The 18,792-nt window shown below is 48.0% G+C and overlaps 1 protein-coding gene across 2 annotated transcripts in view; it reads right to left on the bottom strand.

Moving 5' to 3' along the window:
* The window catches only part of IBTK (inhibitor of Bruton tyrosine kinase), a 44,295-nt gene that overhangs the window by 7,919 nt on the left and 17,584 nt on the right, over positions 1 to 18,792 (bottom strand). For both annotated transcript variants that reach the window (XM_064169479.1, XM_064169480.1), the window contains exons 9-24: positions 18,170 to 18,293; positions 16,734 to 16,911; positions 15,594 to 15,768; positions 14,610 to 15,206; positions 13,102 to 13,188; positions 12,152 to 12,234; positions 12,019 to 12,056; positions 10,068 to 10,164; positions 9,628 to 9,729; positions 8,331 to 8,448; positions 7,222 to 7,282; positions 5,843 to 5,970; positions 4,587 to 4,699; positions 3,527 to 3,675; positions 2,651 to 2,814; positions 1,318 to 1,410 (exon numbers count right to left, since the gene is read on the bottom strand). In XM_064169479.1, coding sequence (XP_064025549.1) covers positions 1,318 to 1,410; positions 2,651 to 2,814; positions 3,527 to 3,675; positions 4,587 to 4,699; positions 5,843 to 5,970; positions 7,222 to 7,282; positions 8,331 to 8,448; positions 9,628 to 9,729; positions 10,068 to 10,164; positions 12,019 to 12,056; positions 12,152 to 12,234; positions 13,102 to 13,188; positions 14,610 to 15,206; positions 15,594 to 15,768; positions 16,734 to 16,911; positions 18,170 to 18,293 — 2,307 coding nt within the window. The remainder of the gene's footprint in view (positions 1 to 1,317; positions 1,411 to 2,650; positions 2,815 to 3,526; positions 3,676 to 4,586; positions 4,700 to 5,842; positions 5,971 to 7,221; positions 7,283 to 8,330; positions 8,449 to 9,627; positions 9,730 to 10,067; positions 10,165 to 12,018; positions 12,057 to 12,151; positions 12,235 to 13,101; positions 13,189 to 14,609; positions 15,207 to 15,593; positions 15,769 to 16,733; positions 16,912 to 18,169; positions 18,294 to 18,792) is intronic.

Raw genomic sequence — 18,792 nt, 5'->3', positions numbered from 1 at the left:
GGTTAGTGCCCTTTGAGATGGCTCACCTTTCACCCTGCAAACTAAGAGCCACTTCCTTCCCAGTCCAAACTACTTTGCTTACAGTGCCACAAGTGTATCATAGCAGACTATGAGGAGAGGCTGAGGGAGCTGGGGGTGTGCAGCCTGCAGCAGAGGAGGCTCAGGGCAGAGTTCATTGCTGCCTGCAGCTCCCTGAAGGGAGACTGTAGCCAGGTGGGGTTGGGCTCTGCTGCCAGGCACCCAGGGACAGAAGAAGGGGACACAGCCTGAAGCTGTGCCAGGGCAGGTTCAGGCTGGATCTTAGGAAGAAGTTCTTCACAGCAAGAGTGATTGGCATTGGAATGGGTTGCCCAGGGAGGTGGTGGAGTGGCCGTGACTGGAGGTGTTGAAGCCAAGCCTGGCTGGGGCACTTAGTGCCATGGTCTGGTTGATTGGCCAGGGCTGGGTGCTAGGTTGGGCTGGATGAGCTTGGAGCTCTCTTCCAACCTGCTTGATTCTGTGACTCTATGATAGGTGGAGGGAAGGGTTAGACATCTAGGGAGTAAAAGAGGCTCAATCAATATGGAAAGTGGCAGAAAGAAAGCATCTCTTCTTCACAGAGATGTCTCCACATGGAACATGCAGAGCAGCAGTCCAGTCAAGGCAGATGGACTACCAACAGGAGAACAAACACTACTGCCTCATTTTGTGACTTGAGAGACTGCAAGCTTAGCTCCCTTAAGCCAAAAGTATTCCTGTGTAGGACATCTACACAGCAGCACGCAGCCATTTTTATTGTCTGTGCTCCACAACCTCCCTGGGCAGCCTGTGCCAGTGTCTCACCACTCTCACTGCAAAGAACCCTTTCCTAACAGCCAGTTTCAATCTCCCTTCTGCCAGTTTAAACTCAACACCCCTTGTCCTGTCATGACAAGACCTTGTCAGTAGTCCCCCCCCAGCCCTCCTGTAGGTCCCCTTCAGATCAGTCAGAGTACAGGTCAACAAGTAACTTCCAAAGTGCCAGGGAGAAGAATCAAGTGTCTTTGGTTGGCAACAGGCAAGCTGAGCAGAGCAGGCCATTGCTTTCAGGCAGCAGTTTCCTTGCTTGCTCTCTCCCATTTGAACAGTAGCTGAGCAACCAAGGCAACAGCAAAATAAAGAGATGAATCTTATATGCTCACAGAGAGCACCATGCTGAAGCAAACAAAGCTGTTCAACAACAAAGAGGGTAGCTTCTTTCCTGCTTCCTTTAAGCTCCAGAGTGCCTGAACACTGAGCCAATTCAGCATGGCCTGGTCTATCACACTTTTCTTTTATAGATGTTGGTTTTTTACCAACCCTGAATTTGCCTTTGGCGTGGTTCCACACTTCTGCATGCTTGCTTCCATTTCCATGATGGTCCTCAGATCCATAGCAGGAGGGCTGGCAGGGCTGAATGAAAAACACAAAGTTACCTTGCAAGGCACTCATTTCTTCTGCCATTCCACAGCTCCAGTCTTGACTGAAATCCTCTAAACCATACATAAGCCTGGTAAGAGGATGTATAATTTCTGTCTGTTTCCTCAATTATGGCAAACCTCAAATGGAATGTTCCAGGCAAAGCTTTTATAAATATATACATCTTTAAGAGTGCACTAAAAATACTTTCCAGACTCATTGTACTATGAAACAGAAAGATGTGAACTATGATTACTTACAAAAATCCCAAAACTTGGATAACCTAAACCCAGGACACTGATTTGGTAGTCAAGTGCCCATGCTGCCTCTAAGAGAAGCACTGCTCACAGCTCTTTCATGAAGGCTGAATTAGATCTTTCTCTGAAGAATAGGATTAAAGCTATTTCATATCCACTCTGAAATGGGTCAAGAACTGGCTGGAGGGCCAGGCCCAGAGAATGGTGCTGAATGGTGCCACATCCAGTTGGCAGCTGGCACTAGCAGTGTGCCCCAGGTATCAGTGCTGGGCCAAAGTCTGTTCAATATCTTTACTGATGATCAGAGGATTAAGTCCAGCATCAGTAAATGTGCAGATGACACCAAGCCAGGAGCAGCTGTTGAGCTGCTGGAGGGGAGGAGAGCCCTGCAGAGGGACCTGGCCAGGCTGGATGGGTGGGCAGAGGCCAATGGGATGAGACTGAACAAGACCAAGTGCAGGGCTCTACACTTTGGCCACAACAACCCCAAGCAGCACTACAGGCTGGGGCCAGAGTGGCTGAGAGCAGCCAGGCAGAGAGGGAGCTGGTAGAGAGGAGCTGAAGATGAGGCAGCAGTGTGCCCAGGTGGGCAGCAGAGCCAATGGCATCGTGGTCTGGCTTAGGAGCAGTGTGGGCAGCAGGACAGGGAGGTCAAAATGTCACAGTGCAGTGGTGCTTCTCATGGCTTCAAGCCCTGGCTGCTTCCAGTGATAGCATTAACCAAACAGGCCCTCTGGAAAAAGGCTTTAAGTATCCTGGCAGCACTTGAAAAAGAGAACTGAAAACTAACAACCATCTGCTTAAGCAACTGCTTTTCCCAACGAGTAAGGTGGAGTAATCCTTAATTCAGGTGTCAGGCACTGTGAGCTGACTCTGAAGAGCTGACAGCTTTTCAGTCCTAACAGCGTTAGCAGCACTCACTACCCAGCGCAGAGCAGCGAGTCCAAGTTAGGTAGACACCACAACTACTACTGCACCTGAAACTGGTTGCTACCCAGCTGGGAGAGCCTGCAGAGTTGTTTTTGGCACTGGGAATGGACTGTGGAACAGACTGTGTCAGTGCTGACGAGCCCTTGTACGACTTTGTCTCCTTGTTAGGTTGAGAGAGTTTAATACCTTGACCGCATGCTTTGTCCTTCACCTGAACAACAAACCAGAAGAGACAGGAAAACGTTGAATAATCTCCCATGTTTTCATTGGGGAAAAATGAGTGATACTAAAAGCAACTGGAATGACATCTGCAAGCAAAAGGATTTACAGGCTACAAGAGTTGGGGCTCTGCAACCTGGAGAAGAGAAGCATTTGAGGAGACCCTGGAGTGGCCTTTCGGTATCTGAAAGGGGCTCCAGGAGGGCTGGGGAAGGGACTATTGACAAGGTCTTGTCATGACAGGACCAGGGGTGATGGGTTTAAACTGGCAGAGGGGAGATTGAAAGTGGATGTTAGGAAAGGGTTCTTTGCAGTGAGGGTGGTGAGACACTGGCACAGGTTGCCCAGGGAGGTTGTGAAGCACAGAAGGTGATCTTTGATCCCATTTGGTCATTCTGTGCTCCACAACCTCCCTGGAGGTGTTCAGGACCTTGAGCAACCTGTTCTAGAGGGAGGTGTCCCTGCCTATGGCAGGGGGTTGGAACTAGATGATCCTTGAGGTCCCTTCCAACCTAAGCCACTCTGTGGTTCTGTATTTTAATAAGGAAGTTTCATTTTCTATTTGCTTTACCAGACAACAATAACTGAAGTTGCTTACTCCATTCTCAGGACAGCAGCTTCTCAGGAACACTCCAGAATACAAACTCTGCTTTTGGTGGATTAGACAAATAACAAATGAATTGCCAGGAAGAAAGAAATCCAACCTCAGTCCTCTCTGGGTGAAATCCTTTTGTGAAGTCAGGGGACTGCAAGTCTCTGGGGCTGCCCACACCTGCATAACTGCCTTCAGAGTCAGACGTTAAGAGTTCTGGAAGTGATTCCACAGAGTTAGTTTTATCCAGCTTTACTGAGCCTAAGGAATAAGAAAAGAAGACAGGACCGTGAAATGAGGATAGCCTGACTAAAGAACACTTAAATAAGCTGACAGCTAATTGACTTCATGTGAGAAATGCCAAACACCCAAAAGTTTACCCAGTCCAGTCTAACAGACTGTAAGCAGTATAAGCAAATTCAAGTCTATCTTAAATATTTGGTCAGAGTTACTTCCAGTTTTCTTTCTCTGCCTCACAATACACAGGTTAGGAAGTCACACTGACACTCCCCAGTGGAAAATGAAGGCTTCAATCACCCTTTCAAGAAACAGCCACTAATTTCCTTCTTGTATTCCAGAATTAAAAACCCAACCCAATCCCATCCCACAAACCAGAAGACCTTAGCAGAAATACTCCACTTATTAAAAGCAGATGGGAAAGTGCCTTGACAGAATAGATGCTTCTACAGGATCAGAGCCTGGGCAGGAGTTTAACAGGACAAACAGCCTTCTGGGTGTGATGAATTCATTATTCAAATCCAACTAGAGAAGAGAGAGTCTGTGCAAGATTCACTCACTGCAGGAAATTCCATTTCACAGCAGCGGTAATGGGTTTGAACTGGCAGAGAGGAAATTCAAACTTGATGTTAGGAAAGGCTTCTTTGCAGTGGTGAGATACTGGCACAGGTTGCCCAGGGAGGTTGTGGAGCACAGAAGCACAGAATGGGATCAAAGATCACATCCTGTGATTTTGTGCTCCACGATCTCCCTGGAGGTGTTCAGGACCAGGTTGGATGAGGCCTTTAGAGACCTGTTCTAGTGGGAGGCGTCCCTGCCTACAGCACAGGGGGTTGGAACTGGCTGAGCTTTGAGCTCCCTTCCAACCTAACCCATTCTGTGACCAGACCTGATGTTCTCTTTTTACCCCTGAACAAAGCCTCTTTCCCACTGACCTGCAGAGGCTGGGCTCTGAATAATGTCTGACAGATTATATCCTCCAGAGCTGTCAGATCGTTTCCGTGGCTTCTTTTTTGCCTTGTTCTTTGCTTTTTTGAAAAGGGCTTCCCTAGGAAAAACAAACCAAAAACCCTTCAGATGGATCCAAGTCAAAGAAATTCAGGCTCAGAACTCTTCAGTGTCAAGTTTGTCAATCAGCAGTTACACTTAAGGAAGTAACCTGGTCCCAACAGCTGTCAGTAGCTGCTTGTTGCAGCTCTGCTTATGCACTGGCACAACTATTAGTAAGTCCTTGGGAGGAAAGGAAACAAACTCCAGGAGACAGAGGAAAATGTTCTTCTCAGCCTAGATCTAGCCCCTGGTCTAGCACTCTGCACAAAGACTTCTGCTGAGGCTCTGTAAGAAGCAGCAGCTGCACAGGCTGGCACTGCCACCTAGGTCAGATTACACTTGCTACACAAGGAGGCAAGCGACAGCAACACAAATACTGCCCTGAATAAAGCAGCTACTTTATTCTTCTACAACACAGCAGGTATGTGGTCACACTACCAAATGTCACATGGCTGCATGGGAGAGATTAGGAAGTGGAACCAAATAAAAGGCTTTTTTTGTTTCACTAACACAGTTAGAAACTCTGAATTCTACAAATCCCAGCCACAGACACCCTACTGCCAATAGAATTAGACTAGAATTAGAGTAGGAGTTAGAAGAGAGTAAGAGTTAGAAGAGAGTAAGAAGGCTGTAGCCAGCAACAGAGCAAGGGGACACAGCCTCAAGCTGTGCCAGGGCAGGTTCAGGCTGGATGTTAGGAGGAAGCTGCTGGCAGAGAGAGTGATTGGCATTGGAATGGGCTGCCCAGGGAGGTGGTAGAGTCTCTGTGGCTGGAGGTGTTGAAGCCAAGCCTGGCTGGGGCACTTAGTGCCATGCTCTGGGTGATTGGCCAGGGCTGGGTGTGAGGTTGGGCTGGGTGAGCCTGGAGCTCTCTTCCAACCTGCTTGATTCTGTGAATAAGAACAGACCATGTTGGAAGAGACTTCTTGAGGCTTTTAGTGGAGTTATTGTGTATGTCTTTATTCATCCCTGTATCAGTTCTGCAGCACTTCTAAATACTTAGGGGAACTGAGAACAGCCTCTGCAACCTCCACCTCTCCTATATCTTCAGATTTCACTTGTGAACCCAAGTGGAGTGAGGCACCATCCAAAGAGGAATAAATACCACATCCAACTCACTTGATTAGAGAGAGACACTTACTGAGTACTTTGTTCTGCATTCATTTCATCCCTTAAGAAGACAAAGTTCTCTCCATCTTCAGGCTCAAAAGAACTTATGTCAGGTCCATCTGGATATGGAGTAATTACTCTCCTGACCATAGCTGGAATCTGCAGTTGTAAAGTAAGTTTCTTTTCAGTCTCAGGCTAGGAAATGTTTGATCTCTTGTAAAAGAGCCCCAAGTGACTGCATTTATAACACTTACAGCTCAAGTAATGAACTACAGAACCAGCTTATAAACTTCACTTAAGTCTTTCAGCAGCCCAGAAGAATTCTCTGAAGTGATTGGCTGAGAAAGGCTGTTCCAGGTGAAAAACAAATGTTTCCAGGTTTGGTAAACTCTGCTCTTTCACTGGTGTACAGTTAGAGAGCAGCAGGTTACAATGGGCCTTGGCTTTCCCCTTTGCATTACAGTTTCACATTATGCTTCTTCCTGCTTTTCAGGTCTGGAGGATCCACCTTAACTTTACAAAAAGCCTAATTTGCTTTCTTCTGTCTCCCTAAGTTATAGAAGCTCTGTTCCACAGGTTTTGCCTCTCTTCTTTTCATGCAGCAGTGGTCAACAGCACACCATGAGCATGTTTCATGTGTATTACTGAAGGGCACAACATTGTCACAGCAGGGACTATACACAGTTACCCAAGGGCAAGGTCCTGCAGCTGGCTGGAGGCAATCTCAGGCACAAATACAGGCTAGGCACTGAGGGGACTGAGAGCAGCCCTGAGGAGGAGGACTTGGGGGTGTTAAGTGGATGAAAAACTGACACTGAGCTGGCAATGTGCCTTGGCAGCCCAGAAAGGCAACTGCATCCTGGGCTGCATCAACAGATGCATAGCCAGCAGCTCAAGAAAGGTGATGCTCCCCCACTACTCCACTCTCATGAGACCACACCTGGAGTAGAGTGTTCACCTCTGAAGCTGTGAGGACAGGCTAGGAGGGTTGGAGTTGTTCAGCCTGGAGTAAAGAAAGCTCCAAGACTCTACAGCAACCTTTCAGTACTTAAAGGAGACTTAGTGGAAGGATGGGGAGGAAGAATTCCATCAGCTCCTGCAGTGATAGGACAAGGGGTAACCATCTCAAACTGAATGAAGGTAGAGTTAGACTAGCTATGAGGAAGAAATTCTTCACTCTGAGTGATAGGCAACTAGAACAGACTGCTCAAAGAAGCTGAGGATGCCTCCTCCCTGGAAGTGTTCAGTTAGGTTGGATGGGGCCTTCAGCAACCTTACCTAGTGAATGGTTTCCCTGCCCAAGGCAGGGGGAGAGAAACTCGATGATCTGTTTGAACCATTCTCTGGTTCTATTACTCTGCTGTTCCCTCTTTAAACCTAATCAGTTCAAGCTCAGGTTACACAACTTACCATTTTCCTGTAATAAACAGAAAGGTCCTTTACCACTTCATCACTTAAGACATCGAGAGTCCTAACAAAGCAAACACAAGTTTAGCTCAGCATCTCAGGACATTCAACAAGGCCAAGGGTAAGGTCCTGCAGCTGGGTGGGTGCAATCCCAAGCAGCTCCAGGCTGGGTGGGGAATGGCTGAGAGCAGCCCTGAGGAACAGGCCCTGGGGGTCTGGGCTGAGCAAAAGCTCCACAGGAGCCTGCAGTGTGAGTGCAGCCCAGACACAACCCTGTGCTGGGTGCAGCAAGAGCAGTGTGGGCAGCAGGGCAAGGGAGGGGATTCTGCCCCTTGGCTCTGCTCTCCTCAGACCCCACCTGCAGTCCTGGGGGCAGTTCTGCAGCCCCCAGCACAAGCAGGGCATCGAAGTATTTGAGCCAGTCCAGAGAAGGCCACCAAGATGCTGCAAGGGCTGCAGTAGCTCTGCTCTGAGCACAGGCTGAGAGAGTTGGGGCTCTGCAGGCTGCAGAAGAGAAGGCTTCCAGGAGATTAAATAGTGGCCTTGCAGGATCTGAAAAGGACCTACAGGAGGGCTGGGGAGGGACTATTGACAAGGTCTTGTCATGACAGACCAAGGGGTAATGGGTTTCAAGTGGCAGAGGGGAGATTGGAAGTGGCTGTTAGGCAGAAGTTGTTTGCAGTGAGGCTGGTGGGAGACTGACACAGGTTGCCCAGGGAGGTTGTGGATATTCCCTCCCTGGAGGTGCTCAAGACCAGGTTGGATGAGGCCTTGAGCATCTTGCTGCAGTGGGAGGTGTCCCTGCCTATGGCACAGGGGCATTTGAACTGCATGATCCTTGAGGTTCCTCACAACCTAACCCATTCTATGATGTTATGATCTCCAAAAAAAACAAAAGCATTCATGAGCAGCTGCAATGAGCTCCACCACTCTCTGATTTTTGACTGGTTGCTCTATCCCCGTTTACCACAAACGAGTCTCCCTTTAAGCTAGAAGCACCCAGTTGCATTTTAGTTTCTAAACTAGTCCCGCCAGTTCTTCCAGCCCTGTTGCCTTTTGGGGAAGCTGGAATGCAGCAGCTAGCACATGACCACATTTGCATCCCTCCTCACCTTGCTTCAAGCAAAGCTGCCATATTGAGGCCTATGAACTGCAAACAGGACAGCTTCAGCTGGTCAGCATTATACATGGCTGAGAACTCCAACAGCTCCGCAGCGTTCTTTAGAGTAACTGTGAAGAAGAAACACAGCAAGCCAAGCTGGATGGTTTAAGAGTTGCTGCAGAGAGCTATCTAATCAGTGAGCCACAGGCCATACTTCTCCATTCCTAGAAGAAATGGCAATGCTCACACAGCCATGAACCACAGCCAGCTCCACAGCACTCTGAACACAGAGGCTGCTTCACTGCAACAGAAAGGCCCTACTGACAAATGTATTAGCTTCACCAGGTGGGAATGCAGCAGTCCAAACCAACTGGGAGAAACAAAGAGTTTGAATTCCAAAAAATAAAGGCTCTGTAAAAGTTTGGTTTCTTTGTTGTAGGATTTGGGGTTGGCATCTCTTTGCTTTTTGCTTTTCATACCCTCTTTTGTTAAAGAGCACGAGTCTGCAGAGGAGAAGGCTCCCAGGTGACCCCATTGGGGAGGGACTTCTGAGGCCATCAGGGAGTGATAGGACTGGGGGGAATGGAACAGAGCTGGAAATGGGGAGATTCAGGCTGGATGCTAGGAAGAAGTTGTTCAGCATGAGGGTGGTGAGGCTAGAAGGGGTTGCCCAGGCAAGTGGTGGAAGTCTCATCCCTGGAGGTGTTTCACGCCAGGCTGGATGAGGCTGTGGGCAGCCTGCTCTAGTGTGAGGTGTCCCTGGGCATGGCAGGGGGTTGTAACTGGGTGATCCTTGTGGTCCCTTCCAACCCTGACTGATTCTGTGATTCTATAAAGGCAATGGTGCACAAGGAATGGAAGATTATGCTAACCTAGAACATCTCCCAGACTAAAGAAGCAACTTGGTACAGCAAATGGTAACGAAAGAAAGGAATGTATCTAGAGAATTCTGTGCTGAAGTAGGCAGCAACACTCCTACCCAAACCCAACCTTTTCATTCCCTACCCCATTCCAATAGAGACAGGACAAAGGAGAATGGTTTGAGGCTGAGGGAGAGAAAGTTTACACCAGATCTTAGGAAGAAGCTCTTCAGTACGAGGGTGGCGAGACTCTCAAATGGGCTGCCCAGGGAGGCTGCGGATGCCCCCTCCCTGGTGGTGTTGAAGGCCAGGCTGGATGAGGCCTTCAGCAGCTGAGTCTAGCTGAGAGGCATCCCAGCCCATGGCAGGGAGGTTGGTGGGGATGATCTCTTGAGGTGCCTTCCAAGCTAGGCCATTCTAGGGTTGTATGTGGCAGAGCTCACTCACGTTTCTCCGCAATGGCCACTTCACACATTTCCTTCAGCCTGGCTATCAGGAGCTGGTCTGCTACCACCAGAACATTGCAGATGAATTCCACATTTTGGGAATCTGGAAAACAGAGCAGCCTGTAAACACTGCAGGAAAGCCAAAAGCAAGTAGGACACACAGAGATCCAGTGAGACTTTGCAAAAGCACAGGTGCAAAGGCTTTGCAAATCTGTGTGGGGATAGCTTGAAGGAGCAAGAGAAGGAAAACCTGCAGATAAGCTGAAGAAAAGGCACAGAAAGACCTGGGATACAGCTGCCACTTCCAGCCTAAAGCAAGAGCCACAGGACTTTGGCTTTTCCACACAAAAATCCAAAGCAAGCACAGTAAATACCCAACTCCTGTGTAAAAACACAGAGGCTGCAGGAGCTACTGCTGAGTTGAAAGCAGAGGCACAGCACCTTTGATTGCAAGAGCTTCATCTGTGTACAGGTAATCCACAACGATCTGCAGGATGTCAGAGTGGATTGGCATCTCCAGAGCTGAGCAACAGGAGGCCTACAATGCAAAAGGATTCAAGAACAGAGTAAAATAAGTTGTCTGCTTGAAGTCAAACACAAAATGAGGGCAAAACCTGCATTTAGCAAACGACTGAGACTGAGGCTCACATCTTCACAGGCTTCTCTAGGCAGGGGCACAAAAAGTTCTTAAATTCAGAAGTGATTGCAGCACAGCAATTAAAATCTACCCAAACTTCTGAATGGACCAGGTCACTTCTCCACCAGTTTGAGTGTCTTCTCTGCAATGATCTAAAAGCAGAGCTACAGAGCCCCATGGACAAGCACTCAATTCTTTCTTCTCCAGGTAAAAGATCTATTGAAAACAGTGACTGTGCAAGGAGGAGCTGCTACTGAGAGTCCTCCAGAAAAACAAAGCCCTCAGCAAACCTCCATTTGAAGAGCCATCTTAACCATGATGTCAGCAGCAGACATCAGGCACTAAACCATGCAACTGTCACCATTCAGCTTTATACTACAGCACTGCTTAACAGCTTTGGCTTATTTTAGGCAGTACTAAGGCAAATCTTTCTTCCTAAAGGTGCTTGTTTTTAGTACATGCTACTGGTATGGAGATACTTCCCACCTGAAGTGTAAAAACCTCTTACAGATATTAAGATTTGTAAACAATGTTTGATTCACAAAATATTGATCTATGAACTCTGCATGAGTTTATTCCATGATTCAAAACTGGAGGAGCTTTAGGTTAGACATAAGAACAAAGTTCTTCACACCAAGAGTGGTAGAATACTGGAGCAGGGTGCCCAGAGATGAGACATTCAACATCAGACTCGATGTGTCCCTGGGCAGCCTGATCTGGTTGGTGGTGTCCCTGGTGACTGCAGGGGAGTCAGACATGATAAGCTTTGAGGGTCCCTTCCAGCCCAGTGCAATCTGAATCTTTCTGAACTCCACACAGATATCAGCTATACAAATGGATGTTCCACTCTTGCACATAGCTGCAGCTTCCAGTCTCTGAAAAAGGCTTCTCCAGTTCCCTCTCTTTCCACAAGCATTATCAGATGTACCCAGACACCTAAGTGAAGCTTTTAGTGAAACTATGATGTCTAGGAACAAACTTGGACCAAGACAAACCTACATGTGCTCAAAAAAAGCCTGGATGAGGCACTTAGTGCCATGGTCTGGGTGACTGGACAGGGCTGGGTGCTAGGTTGGACTGGATGAGCTTGGAGCTTTCTTCCAACCTGCTTGATTCTGTGATTCCAAACAAGAGATTTACAGAGTTTGGAGCAGCAGCTGGTGACTGAGTAGTCCTTCATAACCTCTGTTTCTTGACTGTCCTTCAGTAACTCTGACTCTTAATTTTAAGGTGAATCATGTAGAGTACAGTTACAGGTTGGACTTGGTGATCCTGAGGATCTTTCCAACATGGATGCTTCTGTGCTTCAATTCTGCTGTACCTTTCACTCAGCACATATAAAAATCTGTTCCACACTAAACTGCAAGATCTTTCACACAAAGACAATGAGAATTCTTCCAAAGCATTATCCCATAACAACAGCTCTTATAAATCCAGGACTAGCTCAAAAGAGACCCCTTAAAAACCCCTAATATTTTACTTGCCCTTGGTGTATGAGGACATGGATTAGTCTCATCTAATGCGGTTTTAGTAGCACAGGTACAGAGTAACCAAAATTGTGGGAGGTTTTTTTTATCTGGCAAACAAGACTCAGGTTGGACTGTATGAGCCTGGAGGTCTCTTCCAACCTGGTTGATTTTTATGACCCAAGAACCTAACCTTTCCTTTTCCCAGTGCTTCCAGATTAAAACTGGAAAGCTGTCCCTTACTTGATGCAACCAAAAGGAACCAGCACGTGTTCATTAGCACACTTACCTCAATCCATGAGCTGCTTAACATGCTGTGAAAATAATCTGTAAAGAAAGGCATTTCAGTTCAAGAGGCAACAAAATTTCAGTTAAAAAAAAGACAATTTTATAGATGTACCAAAAAAAAAGCCCACACATACCAAGTCTTGCACAGAGCACACACTTATGACACGGGAATTCCTTTCCATCTAAGGATTTCAGGGTCACATCGCAGAGGTAAGAGCTAAAAGACATTTAACAGCATCAGAAGTGTGCCTGTTAGGAAGAGCTGCAAGCTGTGAACTCTACAAAATGAAGTCTTTAGCAGTTAGCATTTCTCCTTTAAAACAGAGCACACCTGAACTTTGACAGCATCTCAAAGTACGGCATGACACTTCCTAGAGAGACACTTGCTGAGCTCTCAGATCTCCAGCTGAAGTACTTCTTTCAATTGTTGTCTCAAAAATCAAACTCATTGTGCCTGATCTGAGCCAGTGTTGAAGAGTCTGCCTGAAGCAAGTTATTTCTTACTGCACAAACAACTGCAGGCTCCGACAGCGCATTCTGAGAATGAGGTACTCCAATCGGTGTGACAAAGCTGCTCACAGGCAAATTCAGCCCTTGCTGATTCTACAGAGCACTGAAGCACTTGGGTACAAACAACCCAGTCACACCCAGGGAGTTTAGCGTTCAGCACCTCTTGCCAGAGGGTGAAGAAGTTTACTTTTGAAAGATACTCCAGGCACTTTCTTAATCGTGGGAAAAAATGACACATCTGCTTATTTGCAACGCAGGTAGTCTTGCCATCACAGCAAGCACAGCTGCAGAAGCCAGGCTGCAGCTCCTGGTTTCTCCTGAATTAGTATCCCATGGTACAGTTAATCCACACAGCACAGTGATATACAGCAAAGGATGTTAAAAAAAGCAAGGCAAGAACATACCAGACACATCTATGCTAGATTGCTAGCTCAGTCTAGTAAGGTGAGTTACTGTGAAAGAGACAAGTGTACAGCACAGGTTAAAACACAGCTGATGACTCAGCCTACACTTAACAGATAAAGAAATGACCTAAGAGGAAGATGGCAGGGGAAGCTTGATTTGAAAAGTTTACCATTTCTTCTGATTTAACTTTGGTTTGTTCCCATTCTTCTTGTTGACAACATTAATTTTTCCATTTTCTAACCTGACTCCATCCAACCTGCAAATCATTAACATTGATAATAAGCAACAGAGCTACTACTCAGTTCAAACCACTATGAAGAGCAATTGCAGCAAGTCACAACCCTTCAATGAAAAAGGACCAAAATCATCCCTCACAGAAACCTAGAAGGGGTCAGTTTTTTCCCTGAAAGTCTTGACTGCAGCTGTACCGTGTAACTGACCTCCTTCCACATCCTAGCTGTCTTGTTACCTTAGCTGGGAGCTATACTGCTACAGTTAAGGCCAAAGTCCAACACTACAGGGTCAAAACAGGAGCTACACACACTGCTACCAGTCAGTTATCTGAGCAAAGTCAGCAGTTGGGAAGAGATGTGTTTCAGCACTGTGAAACAGCACCCAGCTCATCCAGGAGACTGTGAGCAAGGTGAAAGAGCACCCAGCTCATCCAGGAGACTGTGAGCAAGATCAAACAGCACCCAGTTCATCCAGGAGACTGTGAGCAAGGTCACACAGCACCCAGCTCATCCAGGAGACTGTGAGCAAAGTCACACAGCACCCAGCTCATTCAGGAGACTGTGAGCAAAGTCACACAGCACCCAGCTCATTCAGGAGACTGTGAGCACGGTACAGACACAGGAGTGCTGTTGATACAACAGAGTATCAAAACTGGATCGGTTAAACGTGAATTTAACTCTGCTTTATGCTGGGTTATGCTAAATATGTTCACTAGGTATGGATAAACTGAGCAGACCATGAAAATTCATCAGTCCAAAGCTGAGTCAGATCAGCAGTCCCTACCAAAACAAGCACTGAATTTCTGTTACAACCATTCTGGAAAGTCAGATGTTTTGCATCAGGTGTCAAAAGCCTTCAGAGAGCTCACACCTTAGAAGACACACAGGACAGGGGTTTGGAATACAAATGTCCAAGAGGTCCTGGGACATAGTAAGGGCCAAAAGAACTTTTCCATCACAGAGAAGAATAGCAAAAAAAGATTCTTTAAGCATGTAATCACAATGCAAATGTCTGTTTCTGGTATCATCTGAAAAGGTCCTGTGTGCTTTCTCTTGGCACAGAGCAGCAAGTTGCTTAAACGAGGTGTCATAGTGTGTGCTGTCAACTTTTATACTTCAAAACAAATAAAACAAGCTAAAAAAGATAAGCTTCTCACCCCCAACTCACCTCCTTTAGCTACAACTAGCTGAAATGAGCTAAAAAAGATAAGCTTCTCAGCCCCAACTCACCTCCTTCAGTTACAACAAACTGAAGTGAGCTAAAAAAGGTTTCTCACCCCCAACTCACATCCTTTAGCTACAACTAACTGAAGAGGACCTTAAAGATCACGTAGCTGCAACCCACTTGCCACTGGCAGGAGAACCTTCACTAACACAGGTTCCTCAAGGCCTCCAACACTCCCAGAAAGCTTGCCAGAACAAAAATCCATTGCCTTTCACCTACCTTCCACTCAAATTGCTGAGACCAAACTTCTTTGCTGCACTTTGCAACATTTTGATGAGGCTGGCCTCTTCACCAACAACCCTGCCCTTTTTAGACTTGCTCCTCTGCTTCTCATTCATGACCTGCACCTGATTACTCCTGTAAATGTCAAAGGCAGATTCTGCATGGACGTTGTCATCAAAGCTCATTTTGCTCAGGTTAGAAATCAAAGTATCTTGGAGCTCTTCTGCTTTCCCTTTGGGCAGGAGTTTGGGTTTATAGCCATGAGTCAGAAGGTCACAGGTGTCAGTGTAGATGAACTGCAGCAGGTATGTAAAGAGATCTGGGTGAACTTTCTCTAGGACGTACAGGTCGCAGCCGACAGCATCCTCATCTTTGCGGTAGACATCCGCAGCGTCCGCGCGGCCGTCGCTGGAAGCAAACAGCTTCCTGAAGAAGTCAGAGCGCATAGCCAAGATGTATTTGTGCAGGGGGTAGGTTCTTGTGCCAATCTGAAAAGTCACATCGTGGATGCTGTCCATTTCATCTGTTTCATGGAGCAGTTTGCCAAAGTCCTCCCCGAAGCTTGACAGCGACACGCTCGGGATTTCATAGAGGCTAGAAGAAAGCCACCAAAGAGAAACCACTGAATGCAAGTGTATGTTGAGTGTTTAATCATAGAATCAGCAGGTTGGAAGAGACCTCCAAGCTCACCCAGCCCAACCTAGCACTCAGCCCTGCCCAACCAACCAGACCATGGCACTAAGTGCCCCAGCCAGGCTTGGCTTCAACACCTCCAGTCACGGCAACTCCACCACCTCCCTGGGCAGCCCATTCCAATGCCTATCACTCTCTGCCAACAACTTCCTCCTAACATCCAGCCTGAATATCCCCAGTTCCAGCTTTGTTCCATTCCCCCCAGTCCTATCACTCCCGAACAGCCTAAAAAGTCCCTCCCCAGCTTAACCAGCAACCCCCTTAAGCTACTGCAAGGCATCCCCATACCTTGTTTTGGGGTCTGACTGCAGAACAGCAAAGTTGCAGCCGTTGGGATCAGTGGCAATGCTAACAGCTCGGTGGACAAAAGTCAGCTTCTGCAGCCGAATCCTTTCATAGACACTGCTCGAATCGTGCTCGGAAGACACATCACAGGAAGAGTTCTGAAGGCTTGAGACAAGCTCTGTTAAAAAAATAAATTAAAACCCAAACACAGTCAGGTGTAGCTATTGAAAATGAAAATACAACAAAGGCGGCAGGATGTCTGACTTCTGAAAGGCACAGGCTCACAGGTGTCAGGGCTTGGAAGGGACCCAAAGAGATCATCCAGGCAAACCTCCTGCCAGAGCAGAACCACACAATCTAGCTCAGGGTACACAGCAACACATCCAGACAGGCCTGGAAAGACTCCACAGAAGGAGATTCCACAATCTCTCTGGGCAGCCTGTGCCAGGGCTCTGGGACCCTTCCAGGCAAGAAGTTCGTCCTTGTGTTGAGCTGGAACCTGCTGTGCTGCAGCTTCCATCCACTGCTGCTTGTCCTATTCCACGGAGCAGGGAGCAGAGCCTGTCCCCCCCTCCTGATCCCCAGCCCTCAGAAAGTTACAAACATTGATTAAATCCCCTCTCAGTCTTCTCTTCTCCAGACTAAGCAGCCCCAGGTCCCTCAGCTCCTCCTCACCAGGCACTGCTCCAGTCCCCTCAGCATCCTTGTAGCTCTCTGTTGGACCATCTCCAGCAGATCTCTATCCCTCTTCAACTAGGGAGCTCAAATCTCCCCTCTGCCAGTTCAAACCCATTCCTTCTCATCCTGTCGTGACAAGACCTTGTCAATAGTCCCTCCCCAGTCATCCTGGAGCCCCCTTCAGATCCCGCATGGCCACTCCAAGCTCTCCTGGAAGCCTTCTCTTCTGCAGGCTGCAGAGCCCCAACTCTCTCAGCCTGTGCTCAGAGCAGAGCTGCTGCAGCCCTCTCAGCATCTTGGTGGCCTCAACAGTTCCATGTCCATTTTGTGTTGGGGACTCCAGAACTTCACACAGTATTCCAGGTGGGAAACTCCCCATGTACTACCGGCAGAGAGTGCAAAGGTTCCATTAAACTTTTATATCCATTTGAAGCACTTCAAAAGCATTAAGAAAGCACAGCTTACCTTTTTTTTCTGAGGCTTTTTTCCCCTCTTCCAGCCACTTCCCTGTGAAGGCTTCACCATCCTGTGTGACAAACATGATCTCGCTGCCGTTGAGAGCGATGTCGGACATGAAGACCTGCCGGCCGTACACCCAGCGGCACTGCCGCAGCCAGCTGTGGGATGACTTCCAGCAGAACACCTGAACAGCAGGTTTGCAGAGGAAAGGAAACCATCACTGCACACCAGCACTTACAGAGTACACACCAAAGCACAAGGATGTGATTCTCAAAGTGGCATATAAGAAGAGGAAGACAATCACAGAATGGATTAGGTTGGAAGAGACCTCAAAGCTCAGCCACTTCCAACCCCCCTGTGCCATAGGCAGGGACATCTCCCACTAGAACAGGTTTCCCAAGGCCTCATCCAACCTGGTCCTGAACACCTCCAGGAAGGTTGTGGAGCACAGAACACAGAATGTGACTGGGCTGCCCCTGGCCACTGCTCAGGCCACACCTCGAGTGCTGTGTCCAGTTCTGGGCTCCTCAATCAAAGAGAGATGTTGAGGTGCTGGAAGGTGCCCAGAGAAGGGCAGCAAGGCTGGGGAGGGGCCTGGAGCACAGCCCTGTGAGGAGAGGCTGAGGGAGCCTGGGGTGTGCAGCCTGCAGCAGAGGACGCTCAGGGCACAGCTCATTGCTGCCTGCAGTTCACTGAAGGGAGGCTGTAGCCAGGTGGGGTTGGGCTCTGCTGCCAGGCACCCAGGGACAGAAGAAGGGGACACAGCCTCAAGCTGTGCCAGGGCAGGCTCAGGCTGGATCCTAGGAAGTTCTTCACAGCAAGAGTGACTGGCACTGGAATGGGCTGCCCGGGGAGGTGCAGGAGTCACCATCCCTGGGAGCGTTTAAGAAAAGCCTGGCTGAGGCTCCTAGCGCCATGGGTTAGGTGATGAGATGGAGCTGGGTGACAGGCTGAGGCCCTCGAAGGCCTTTTCCAACCTGCTCGAGTCTGCGACCTGTCCGCTCTGTAAGCGCCGCTAGATGGCAGCGAAGGCTCAGGCGCGCAGAGAGCAGCTCCGGAGAAGCTCAAGATCATAGATCTCCCTAGGACCTGTTCACCCCGGAACGGGGGAGGGAAGAGAACATCAGGTATAGCGCTCCAGATGGGAGACAACACAGCGCCTACACTTAGCTAGAAGTACTGAAACGCTTCCCACCAACAGAAGGGAGATCTGCTCTACAGAACCCCTTCAGTGTTCACAAATGTAAAACCACTGCACAACACTCCAGGAGTCTTGCCAGAGGCCCTGAAGAAGAGTGGCATTAAACCAAGAACCCCCCAGCAGCTCTGCAGAAACGAGCTGGGTAACTCCCACGCACGACTTTGTCCTGTCTTGTGTTTTCAGTTTGATCCACCAACGCACAGCTTGCTACAGTACTGTGATTTCTAGGGACACAACTTACTCTTCCAGCTTCATCCAGTGCCAGGATGCAAATCTTCTGCCCCCCATTTTCTTTAAGATGCTGGGTATCCACCTTGTATTCCAGACGGCCGCCGTTAACAAGAACCTTTTTAAGGTTCAGTTGCCTGGAGGAACACAAAATGTGAGTCTGGTATTTCTGCACTGAGTACTTGTGTTGCTTCTATGACAGTTAACCTTTTCACTTAGAGGAGTGAAGAAACACACAGCTGAGGTAGTGCCACTAAAGGATCACTTTAGTTTCTCCCCATTGGCATTGCTGCCCTAACTGCTAACAAACACCTGCTAGCACACTGAAAAGCAAAGCTGCTTCCATCTGCAGCATTCCAAAACACAGAGTTACAAAAGTAATGCTGCTGTTTGAATCAAAAGGCCTATGCCACCCCGCAGGCCACTTCTCAGCTTTCTGGTGGGCTTTGCTTTTTACCTGATCAAAGCTATGCACCTTATCCCCTTTCAGTTTCTCAGTGTAAGAGCACAGCAGTAGTGGCAGTAAGTTGCTCCAAGTACCAGCACCTACCTTGCAGCCACATAGAGAACAAAGTGTAAAGTGGTGATGAAGCCACAACATTTCAATAAATACTGTTAGAATTGGAAGTGAAGCTA

Source organism: Pogoniulus pusillus, chromosome 31, assembly GCF_015220805.1.
Source record: "Pogoniulus pusillus isolate bPogPus1 chromosome 31, bPogPus1.pri, whole genome shotgun sequence".
Taxonomy (NCBI): Eukaryota; Metazoa; Chordata; class Aves; order Piciformes; family Lybiidae; genus Pogoniulus; species Pogoniulus pusillus.
The sequence above is the reverse complement of the archived record's forward strand: the minus strand, read 5'-3'. Positions and strand labels throughout refer to the sequence as shown.